This window comes from Oncorhynchus tshawytscha, linkage group LG07 (genome assembly GCF_018296145.1).
Source record: "Oncorhynchus tshawytscha isolate Ot180627B linkage group LG07, Otsh_v2.0, whole genome shotgun sequence".
NCBI lineage: Eukaryota > Metazoa > Chordata > Actinopteri > Salmoniformes > Salmonidae > Oncorhynchus > Oncorhynchus tshawytscha.
Window position 1 is genome coordinate 50,134,706 of NC_056435.1, and position 12,813 is coordinate 50,147,518.

At 37.4% G+C, this 12,813-nt stretch overlaps 1 protein-coding gene across 3 annotated transcripts in view; it reads left to right on the forward strand.

The window, feature by feature from the left end:
• LOC112254745 (serine/threonine-protein phosphatase 6 regulatory ankyrin repeat subunit C) overlaps positions 1 to 12,363 on the forward strand; it is a 45,682-nt gene extending 33,319 nt beyond the window's left edge. For 2 of the 3 annotated variants that reach the window (XM_024427546.2, XM_042324573.1), the window contains exon 28: positions 345 to 561. In XM_024427546.2, the coding sequence (XP_024283314.1) occupies positions 345 to 419 (75 nt within the window). In that variant the 3' untranslated portion in view covers positions 420 to 561. Of the gene's footprint in view, positions 1 to 344 lie in introns of all 3 variants that reach the window. The other variant, XM_024427545.2, reaches the window with a different exon arrangement.
• Positions 12,364 to 12,813: the final 450 nt, after the last annotated feature.

A 12,813-nucleotide genomic window follows, 5' to 3' on the forward strand; every position in this document is an offset into this window, starting at 1 on the left:
TTCTTTGTCAAATGTACCATTTTTTGTGTTTTCAATTATACAATATGATTGAACAAATTTTCACTTAAATATGACGGGGTATTTTTGCCGTATTTTTTTCTGGAAAATGTTGGCCCAGTCACTTACTCAGGCCCAGCCACACATCAGTTTCTGCCTATGCCACTGGGGTGAGGGGGCTTTTTGCTTATCTCGTTTTGGTGTGTATATGTTTCTGAGTAAAAGTGCTTAGCCCTCTTGACTAACCAGGTTGTTATTGAGAATTTTATAAAAGAGAAATTGTTCTTCCTAAATGTGAATTGTCTTTTAATCAATTGTGTGTTTTTGTTTGTTTCTCCTCTCATCAGGCCACACCCCGGCCCTGGCCTGTGCCCCTAACAAGGATGTGGCGGACTGCCTGGCCCTTATCCTCTCCACCATGAAGCCTTTCCCTCCCAAAGACGCCAGCGCCGCCTCCTCCTTTGGCCTCAACCTGCTGAAGTACTGTGGCATCGCCGCCTGCGGGCCCCTGCCCAACGGCAACCTGCGCCACACCTACGCCAAGGACCGTCATGGCACCATCGGCCTGGACGGCTGCTTCACCGAGTGAGATGAAACCCCCCCCAAACCTGCTCCCCCTCAGACCACCATACCCTAGGTGCCCCTGTCCCGTTGTATCTCTAACTAGCCGGATCGCCCCTCTTTAATCCACTATGATCCGGGTTACAACCCCCCTTTCTAACACACAACAAGAGCAGGAATATACTTAGTTTCACGTGTGTGTGTGTTTGGATGTGTGTGCGTGTGTCTGTCTGTTTGAAGAAAAACGAAATCCCTAATGGGTGTTGTCAAACCTATATGCAATTATTTGCCTCTCTCCTCTGGCATCATTTTCATTGTTTGTCTGTCGTCACTAGCCTGGGCTTAGGTAAGACACCCTCTGTCCAGTGTCCAGGACAGAGCTCGTCACAGAGTCCCTCTAAATCCTACCAGCAGTGATGATTTTTACCCCTTACGATATTATCGTGGATGTTTTTGTTGAATTAACAGATTCACAAGCATGTGTGACAAGTTACAGATAGTATCATTTTAGTTCTAAATTAAATGTAACATTTTTGGTGAATTTTTGATATTGCACTTCAACAACGAATAAACTAACCTCGCAAATCCCAGTGAAAGCGATGACCTAGTAGAAGGAGAACGGTGCCTCCAACTTCTCCTCTGACTTAAACTGGTGCAATATGCAGCATGTGTGGGTATTTCCCGTGCTGTGCATCTCTGAAGAGAGAGAGAGAGAGAGTTGAAAGCTCTGCACAGAAACCCCATAGATTTTAAAATAAGCGGTTACAAGCTGGTGTCTACTCCCCTAGACATCCGACAACAAGCACTTCCTAATGGCTAAGGCCATCTTAGCCCCCCTCTCAAGGAGTCCATACTAAAGGAAGAAGTTGTGGTTCTTGCCTGAACCCCACTACCGCTTGTCACTGTCGTAGGCGTTTCTGGATATTTAAACAATGTTGTGCCTATGGAACACTGAGAATTACTGAGAGATGACCCCACCCCCTCATCCCCAACTAGTTTATGCACTCTGATCTCCCACCTTATCCCTGATTATTTGAGACTTAAAAAGAGAACAATTCTAGTGGGACATTTTTAAAGGATGAAACTCTGTTTTTTTAAAGAAAGATGGGTTTAGCACACATACTGATTGCGGTATAAGCTATTGTTGTATAAACACTTGTTTACACAATGTAAACCGACGTCGCATTTACTTGTGAATTGTCAGTCAAATATGTTTGCACAACAGAGCCATGAGAAATACGTGTTTTTAATATAGCTGCTAAAATATTGCTGCCTTTTCCATGGATTGTGTTCACGGTTTCCGTCAATGCGGATCTACATGTAATGTTTAATTTGACTCTTTACATTATTTGGAATTGGAAGCAATATTCAGTCACAGACAGCCTTCAAACTCTTATAGCATTTTTATTTCCCTGCTGTTTGCTATAGTGGAAAGGTTCATGTAATTTTCCCTTTTTTTAACCTTTTTATCTATTCATGCCAAACAGCCATACTTGTTTGCTTCTGTCTTCTTTTGCACATTAGTTGAATCAAATTAGTTTTTTGTGTTTCACTTGATTAAGCTATTTATGAAGATTGTTAGTTAATTTGAATGATGTTCTAATTAACATATGTTCACTTTGTTGTAATTGTTTTCATGTGGTTGTAGCGATTTGAAAAAATTCAGATGACAAAATCTATCAGTATTTGATCTTACTCACACTTCCATAAACTAATTGGAATTCAGGAACATTTCAAATCCATGGTGTACTGTAATATTAAGCATTATCCTATTTTGTTAATGTATTTTCAATATTACATAAATGTAGTTTGGCTTAGATTAGTGAAATTGTGAAAGTAGTGGTAATGTACCGGTATCTTTACTCTTCACAACATATGGCTAACACTGAAAACTAAAATATCTGCATTACGTTGCTATGGTTATGTATGGACAGCTACTTTTTTTTAGCTTTTTTAAATGTATGATTATCAGCGTGACAATGGCTTTTATATATAAGTAACCGCATCTCGGAAGTTGTTTAAGAAGTGTCTTAGAGTATTTTATTTATTTGAATTTCAAAGAATACCAAAAGTGATTGATTTCTTTTACACCCATTTTCAAGTATGTGTGCTCCCGTTTCTCTTTTGCATCAACAAGAACACCATGTAGGCATGTCTGGTACCAATACCTCTATCGTGTGATACACTGACAACCTCATCCACCTTTCTCAGTTGAATTGTTGTTTTTTTCTCGACATGCCTCAGTCCTATCATCACTTGTGTAACCTAATGTTACCCCTAGAATTGTTCTCTTTGAATGGAATATCGAAACCATTTAGCACATCTCTTTAGATGTACATACTATTATTTATATAAGAAAAAAACATTGCATCAATTTCTGAATCATTTTGCAGACTGAGATTCATTGTCAGTTCCTGGTGCATTCAACCATATGGCTGGGAAGGAACTGTTTCAAAAAAGAATGTAGGAAAAAAATAGATAAACAGAGAGAAAAAACAGCTTATCTGTTCCGTGGCCAGTACTGGTATTCTACAAGGTATTTCATGTCAAAGCGTTTAAGAAAAAAACAAGATGACGAAGTCTGTCCCTTACATGTAGGAATAGCAAATGCCAAAACCAGTGTCGTCGTTGTTCCTCACATTTATACTAATATGCTGAAAAAAATGATTGTATTAAGCTACCTGAACTTTTTGTGTTATTTTACATAAGCCTTTTTATATGATGTCAGAGAAGGTTTAGTTCAATGACGTGAGATCACATCGAATAGTAAGCCATTAAATAATGTTCTTATTATGTTCACGGGTGACTTGCTATGTTAGAATTTTTTGGGTTGGTTGAAATATGAACTTCTCACAACTAGGTCCCATCCATTGTTTATCTTATATTGTGTGACATTTCATTGACCATAGATTTGGTTTAGCCTGTGGTTTTGTTAGGCTGGTTTGATACGACATTGAAAACAAAAATCCCCTTTTGGAACACGTTTCATGTGGGACTGAACACCTAATTGTTCAATTAGGGGATCAAGAAAGCGTAAGTCAAGAAAGCATAAGTCGAGTGTGTGGAGGTTAGAAGCCTAAAAAGGATTACATTCATGATATACCGCCAAGACCCTTTTTTATGTTTTTATTTCCTCCCTCCCTATTTAACCATTCCGTTTACACTGTGGACAAGGATTACCCTAGTATTGTGCTTTTTAGGGCAATAGAACAATTGAAAGCATTTTTCGATTTTCAGTAATGCAACAACAAACAACTCTATTTTCACTCAGTCCTGACCCAAAGCACTTATTTCAAGAATAAGCACTTTTGTATATTTAATATCTCTATATGTATGTGTGTGTTTACATAGGTTACCTATGTAGATATGAACTTATATTTAGGGAAGACAATACCTTCAATAGAGAGATGAGAGTAGATGAACTGGTGACTGATCTTCACGATCATGTGTGATGTGTGGGTGCTTGTATGAGAGACACGGTTTAATTGGAGGGTTATGGTTCTCTTTGGGATCAGCATAAGGGAGCAGTGAAGAGTTGAGGGACACCCCTTGGTGTGCAAACATACGCAGCCCAAAATACATTTCAAACGGAAAGTATACTTGTATACTGCCTTTCAAAAAAAAAAAAAGCAGGGGTTGAAACTCAAGAACATGTTTGATTAAGTGCAGAAATGTAAGATATTACGTACATTTGCAGACGTCTCCACTGAGCCATATTAGTCAATTGCTGATTTTTTTATTTTTATGTATGTCTAAATTAAAGCAGGGGTTTTGGTTGTTGAATAACTGACATTTTTGCTGCACTGTTTAACTAAGAAAAAAGTAATAGAAATGATGGGGACAATAATGAAAAATGAACTAAAGCAACATCTTTACTTCTGCCTTCTCCTCGTGCATCGATGCAGAAGGATTGTGTTTTATCTTGAGCCATTGAAGGGTATTATTGCATTCAGCGGATGGGTTAGTCTATTGCCTAACAATGTGGTGCATACAGTGCCTTTAGAAAGTATTTATGCCCTTGACTTATTCCACATTTTGGTGTTAAATTTTGAATTCAGGCTGTATTAAATATTACTTTTTTCTCACCAATCTACACACAATGCCCCATAATGACAAAGTGAAAACATTTTTATTGACATTTTTGCAAATGTATTGAAAATAAAATGCAGAAATACCTAATTTGCTTAAGTATTCACATACCTGACTCAATACTTTGTTTGAAGCACCTTTGGCAGCGATTACAGCTGTGAGCCTCGAAGAGCTTTGCACACCGAGATTGTGCAAAATTTGCCCATTTTTAATATTTTCTAAAATTCTTAAAGCTCTTTCAAATTGGTTGTTGATCATTGCTAGACAACAATTTTCACGTCTTGCCATAGATTTTCAAGCCGAATCAAGTCAACTGTAACACTCAGGAAAACTCACTGTATTCCTGGTAAACAACTCCAGTGTGGATTTGGCCTTGTGTTTTAAGTAATTGTCCTGCTGAAAAGTGAATTAATCTCCCAGTGTCTGGTGGAAAGCAGATGGAACCAGGTTTTGCTCTAGGATTTTGTCTGTGCTTTGCTCCAATCCATTTATTGTGTTTATCCTGAAACTCTCCAGTCCTTTTTTTAACCCATATTTTATTAGGTAAGTTGACTGAGAACACATTCTCATTTACAGCAATGACCTGGGGAATAGTTACAGGGGAGAGGAATGAGCCAATTGTAAGCTGTGGCTGATTAGAGGGCCATGATGATATAAAGGCCAGATTGGGAATTTAGCTAGGACACCAGGGTTAATACCCCTACTCTTACGATAAGTGCCATGGGATCTTTAGTGACAACAGAGAGTCACGTCCCATCCGAAATACGGCACCCTACACAGCGCAATGTCCCCAATCACTGCCCTGGGGCATTGGGATATTTTATTTAGATCAGAGGAAAGGATGCCTCCTACTGGCCTTCCAACACCATTTCCAGCAGCATCTGGTCTCTCTACCAGGACCAACCCTGCTTAGCTTCAGAAGCAAGCCAGCAGTGAGATGCAGGGTGTTATGCTGCTGGCTTACAAGCATACCCATAACATGATGCAGCCACCACTATGCTTGGAAATATGGAGAGTGGTATTCAATAATGTGTTGTGTGAGATTTGCCCCAAACATGGCACTTTGTATTCAGGACAAAATGTGATTCTTTTTTTTTTTGCTTTCTGAAGGCACTGCCTTATGTCTCAGTACAAACCTCACTCCAATATAATCATTGTGACTCTTGTAATCACGGGATTATTTTATTTCCTCAAGTTTTATTTTGTCAACAGTTGGCACAGGAGCTATCACTCCTGTTAATCATGTACTCGCCATTTTTTCTATCTAGATTGCCTTACGATACCTCTCAAATTATGAATCGTTGTTTTGTTACTCCATTTTTTTTCTGATTTGCATTTGGGAATGTGTCCCTTTTTGTCTTACATCAATACCATATCAAAACAGTCGTCCTTAAAAACACCCCATGCTGTTACCTAGACCCACAAGTGCCGTAGAAATCCCTGTTTGTCTGCCTATGGAAAAAGGAAGTGTCTATGGAGATTAAAAAAGTAAAGGTCAAGTTTGACAAATGACAATAATACCTTACAATGGCTGAAATTGCAAAAATTGACAACTTTCTCAAAGTGCTTCAGATTGTAGGAATAAGTGATATGGGAGCTTTGGGCAAGGGGAGGAGTGAAATGCATAGCATTAGGTAATTGTAATTTGCATGATGCAAGACTGATCAAGTCAATTTTATTTGAGCGTGATCGAAAACAATATGGCAGAGTGGCTAGTAGGGTAGAAGACGGTAAAATTGCACAAAAGTAGTTGAGTCAGAATACTGTAAACTGAGTTACATGTTATGTTGGGGGAATAACTATTGAAAGGAAGCATATTCAACATCTTTGTTTCCTTCCATTTTTCTTTTGAGAGAAATTCAGGGTACTTATTGATTTTGGGCAACTTGTAAAATGTTGCCATCAGATATGTGAGTGGAAAGAAAGACTAAGTAGGGTCATGTTGAAATTGGAGAATAGGAAATACTTTATTACTTTTGACACTATTGTCCTTCAAGTGAGAAAGCATTCATCTGAGAACGAACACTTATGTCATGCTGATTTTAAATAACCTCCTAAATTAGGTGTGGAAGGGATAAAGTTAGAAACAAAGAGGCTGTCGGTTTATTTTGGTTATGCCAGTGATCCCCATGGTGATGCTGTCCATAGCGTATTCCTCTGGGATATCTGCCAATGACTGTACCTCGAGGACATCGGTGTCCTTCATTACTTGAAAACTCATTGGATGAAGGCAATAGCTAGGCAGTTACCATTGTGTTTTTCTTTTATTTCCATTTAAAATATTATTTTGAATCATGAGTACACAAACGTTTTCTCTTCTCCAAGCATAATTAAACTGCTGAATTAGATATTTATTTGTCATCGGTGTACTGTTATCAAAGAATTCTTCAAAATGGCTACAATTCACAAAAAAAGTGAATAAATTAACATGTAAGATGCAGTAAGTTATATTTAAGTGGATTTTAACAAGAAGTTAAGTAATCTCATGTTATAGTCCGTTATAAATTTACATTTGATCACCAAAACAAACACCTCTTGATATGGATGGAATTATGTCTTAAGTATAGATCCATGAGTGAAGCTCAATATTAAAAGGATACTTCGGGGTTTTGGCAATGAGGCCCAATGAGACCCATAGATTTCCAGTCATTGCGCTAACGCTAGTTAGCAACTTCCTTCAAACTGTACGCAGACACATAAAATGGTATCCACGAGTTCTTCTGACTGGAGAAGTAGATAAAGGGCCTCAAATCCCGAAGTATCCCTTTAAGTTCTTCCATGATTCTAACTGCTGCATGTCTGTCCTATGTCTATGTACACAACATATTTATTTGAGATGTTCAGATTCTTTGATTGTATATTATGTTTATGCTTTCATTGTTAATTTGTCATTGTTGTACAACTACACTAGGTGGAAAAGATTTCCATGCTTATTCAATCATAACTTCCAAATGCTTGTTAAAATGGAACAAAACTGTTGGTCCCACTTCAAAAATAAGGTCTTGAAATGTAGCAGTAAGAAGTGTAATTTTGCAGAATTTGGCACGTGTCTAACATTATTATTGAGAGACAATTGACATTTGTTCCATTTTCATGTGGGATTGCCCATACCCCTGTATATCGCTGCACATATACTTTAGGTCATGGAGAAAATAAATAAAAACAAACACAATAAACTGGTTATAGAATTTAACAATTATATATTGACTCCAGACTTCTGGCCTTTTCTTTTTACAGAGACACATTTTTTTGTTAGCACGCATGTAGCTAGTGCTCTTTTCTGCATTATAGTCCTCATAGGTGGTGTGGCCTGTTGTACTGTCCAAAGTTTGTTTGGTCCTGAATTAACTAGAGGGAACTGGTTGAATACGTTTGTCTCTCTTGTGCCTCTGTAGTTAAGGCTTAGCAACATATACCTATGATCAAAACAAAGCATACTGATCCTTGGATTCACTTTATTCAACCCAGTAGTTGGCTGCTTTGAAAAACTTCAGGGACAAAATGTCGACACACCAATTGCTTTTATTTTGTCCGTTTTCTCTTCCTCTTTAAGGGCAGTTACTGAGTTGACCTCTCACTCCAAAAATACTATCTAAGAGTAACGTTACTCTTTAAAGGGATGCAATGTTTTTGTCTTAGTGGAGAGTAATGTCGACACTTTCTATTGTGTGACTTCATGTATTACTTGATTAGCCATAATCAGACATCGAACAGCTTACCTCAAGATGTTATATCTCGCAATGATTTTTATCCAAGCCAGTGCATTTTGTTAATGTATTGAACCTCATTGGAGAGTAAATGTTATCTGATACATATTATGCAACATGAAAACATTTTACTTTTTTCTCTTTGTTTTGATGGTTCCTTCATGACTTGACTGCTTCTTGACAACTACCCATAGGATGGACAATGCAAATAGGTGAATAAGGATATTAAATCATGATATTTCCATTAAAGGAATGCCTTAGTAGGCAAAAGAGAGATGTCTCAGAACGGAACTGGTTTTAGATCCATCATAAAGTACCTTATTTATGAGAGTTGTGTGCATTCTTATACTGTATGTCACATGGCTGCTCAAAATTATGGGGTTGGAATCTATTTTGATGTCGTAGAAAATTGAAGATGGTTAAAGAATATTATTTGAACTTGTAAACGGCAAAACTCAGATCCTCTATTACTGTCAATACAATCCTGACTGACACTTTGTCCTGATACAAACAGGTATACTAAACTGTGTCATTAGAAAACAATTGAGCAAATAGTGAAGTCTGATTTTTATATTTTATGCATCACGAAATTGGTCTTCCATTCATGCCAACTGAAAGCCTTATTGTTGATAAAAGTTGAGGTCGCACAACTACTCACAATCACATACGGGGTGAAGTTAGTGAGCCATTGTTCATTCATAATACAAAACATGATGCTATGCTATAGTGCTTCCCAATCTCATCATCCATGTGGTCCACTGTGGCTTGAATCCTGGAGAAATTGTTAATTGGCTGGATACATTTTTCAAAGCACAAATCCAAAGAAACACTCGTGCTGTTGTCATAAATCCAAACACCTGGATGTACAACTTGACTAGTTTATTTAGCTCTTGTTTGATTCTTGCCTTAGTCTTGCTTGGCTTGCCATATTTTTCAATGAACAGCCTTTCTTAAGGGACCTGAAAAACCACACAGTGAAATAGTTTTGGATCACTGTGGTGATAATACTGAAGTTGTAGTGTGAATTCATAACAAAAGCAATATTGGCAAGTGCACTTTGTTGGATGTTCTAAGCACATCACTAAAAATGCACTGCAGACAGTAGTGTGTAGAGATAGTTGATTTACTTACTCAACTAAATGGTATTGAAATCAACATGGTGAATTATTATAAAGCTGAGAGAGAGAGATTTAATATTTGACATTTGTAGTACCATTTTAGCAGTGTATATGTTGATTTGATCGGGATGTAGTTTTAGTTGGTGTCTGTACAACCCCTTCTAACCGTATTTGAAGGCAAAAAATAACACACTTAAGATAATCAAGACTTAAAAGTTGTAGCTTAAACATTTTAATAGCTAGTTTGTATGCAACCCCTTTATTTGGGCATCTATGTTTGTGTTTTATAGAAATTGTTCTCTGTATTGCGATATGTTCTAAGTATAATATATGTCATCTTCAAGGTAACATCAAGGCACTGGGTTTGGTTTGAGTTGGTGGTAGAAGATTGTATTTTGTGGACAAGAAATACAATGGATTGCTATGCCATAGAACTTAAGGATGTAGTGATTACTTTTATAGTACAGTGAGTAGGCATAGAGTTCTGTGTTTGTGTGATGATTTGGGCAGTTAGATGTCATGTCTTCATTAGTGAGTATGATGTCAAGAATGTGAGTGTGAGATGGCAATATGAACTGCTATCAGCAAAAGGGCAAAGAAAAAGTGTGTCTTTGTTGATGGCTATTGTACTACTTTACACACTTTCCTGGTTTACAAATACCGTAAAGAATATTGTTATTTTGTTTCTAATTGGTAACACGAAGTACATTCCCTTTGAAACACAAGTGATGTTTGTAAGATTCTGGTGCTATGGTCTAATAGTTTTTGGTTCGAGTCCATAAATGTGATTATTTTAATTTGAGCATATTTGAAGATTATAATATGTAAGGTTAGACCGACTGGTTTCTGGTACAGTATCCTACGTAGTATGTGTGGTAGCCTAATATGCATTAACTGACCCTTTGAATAAAATGTAAAACTCTAGTGTAATTGAAAGCTTGAGGTTGGTGGTTGGCCGTGTCCTTTGCCTTAGCAGCCCTCCTTTTTTATTTTGGTTCTGGATATATTAAGCTCTTATTCAGGAGGGCAGAGGCATCTTGTTTTGATTCAGTCATTGGACATTGCTTTGTATGATGTGGGGATTTGTTTACTCCATAGACCAGCCAGGCAAAATATAACAGGCCATGTCTACGGGCTATGACCTTGAATTATTATGTGCTTTGATTGGCTCCACATTGCTTCTGCTAGAATTTCATTGGCTCCTTGTTTCGCTGCAATTCTTTTCACCATCTCGGAAGTTGCGGGTTAAAGTTATGAATTGGTCAAGAATTTCATGTCAGGGACAAGTGGTTAAAAAAAATTGCATATCTGGTTGTGGTCCTTAGAATGGATAGGATATGCCAAGCCAATGTTTAGGACAGCATGTTAACCTCTCATGTGACTTCAGTGTGAACTGTAGGTGATCATGAAAGTGTTTATTGTGCTTCATTTAGGCCTAATTATAAATTCAGGTGGTGCAATGTGAGCAAGTGAAAATGCATAAAATGCTTTTTCAGGCCTTTTATCAACTTTTCACTCTTCTCTTGCACCTTAGGCTCTGTTTTGAAGTCAATTACGGCTACTGCTGCCTGGTGGAGAGTTTGAGCATGCCTGCATTCAGTATTGTATATTTTCTAGAGCCTTCAGTTGCTTACAGCAACAACAACAAATCTTATATAGGTTTTACTAGCATGACATTGTGCGATATTAAAATCATATTACCTCAGAAAATATATCAATTACAATTAAGTTATTGAAATAGGGTAAAACGGTCTCATCCAAAACGAGACCAAAACGGTCTCATCCAAAATGGAATCTCATTGGCAAGATACAAAGCCCATGCTATTATGAAAGTAAAGATTACTTTTGCTACTAATGTAATTGCTATGATCATGTTTTGCCTACCTCCTTGATGCACAACTCATCTTTGTCTTCTTAGCTCATAACCACCTATACTTGTGTCTCAAAAATATGAACGCATATTAATCACTTTTAATCTAAAAGACAAATCAAATGTGATTTTGTGTGTGTGTACGAGCATGTAAAATGAAAGGAAAAATAATATATCACAACAGCCACTGGAATGTGAAGCCAAACTGTATTATGATCAGAATGAAATCTCTTTAAGGTCTGTTGTAGCATACACGTGAACCTCGTCTGTGGTACATGTTTGCTATCCTTCAGATACTTGTCGCAACAAGGTACTTTATGATTGCTTTTATTTAACCCCCTGAAAGTATCCTTTAACCACCAGTAATCATCCGGGTTTTTACTGTACGTTTGTAAGTTGAGCCATATGTCTAAACATCAAGTTTACAGTTGTAACTGTGTGAAACTACGAGAGATTGGGAGAATGTGTGTGCATCTAACTTCATTACAAAAGCAACAAATAACTAAGGCTCTTACTGAAGTCTGATTTATGAATGTGGTGTTTACGTGTGAAGGTAAATGTTATCGTTTCCAGCCTTAAGCATTCAAAATAAAATAAATGAATCATTTGTCATACCCCACCCCAGACCTTTGAGATTTTGACTGAAGCAGAGGAATGTGCGATGCAGCATTAGGGGTTAAGAGATGCCCTAAAAGAGACATACAACCCCCCCCCCCTCCCTCCCACCCCTGAACAAATATCCAACTGTCATGATAATGCAATCCTTGAAAGCACTTTGCCTTGGTATATCATTAAGTGTGCTAGTGAATGGTTATTTGTTACAACATTTTTACATGCATAATGATTTGAGTGAATCAAACAACGTAATCTGCATTGACCTTTGACATTACAGGAGAAACTTAACAAACCAAGGCATTGAAACCTTATCAATTTTATACAATGTATGCCGCAGCCTATGAGTCTTGTCATTTAGTGTTGTGGCTTAGGATTGGTTGTTTAAATAAAGTGCTATTGCTTAATATCTACTTTGTTTTTTGTTCACTTTTATACAGCTGAAGTCGGAAGTTTACATACACCTTAGACAAATACATTTAAACTCAGTTTTTCACAATTCCTGACATTTAATACTCGTGAAAATTCCCTGTCTTAGGTCAGTTAGGATCACTACTTTATTTTAAGAATGTGAAATGTCAAAATAAGTGTTTTGTTTTTTTTCAGCTTTATTTTCTTTCATCACATTCCCAGTGGGTTGGTAGCATTGCCTTTAAATGGTTTAACTTGGGTCAAACGTTTTGGGTAGCCTTCCACATGCTTCCCACAATAAGTTGGGTGAATTTTGGCCCATTCCTTCTGACAGAGCTGGTGTAACTGAGTCAGGTTTGTAGGCCTCCTTGCTCGCACACACTTTTTCAGTTCTGCCCACAAATTTTCTATAGGCTTGAGGTCAGGGCTTTGTGATGGTCACTCCAAT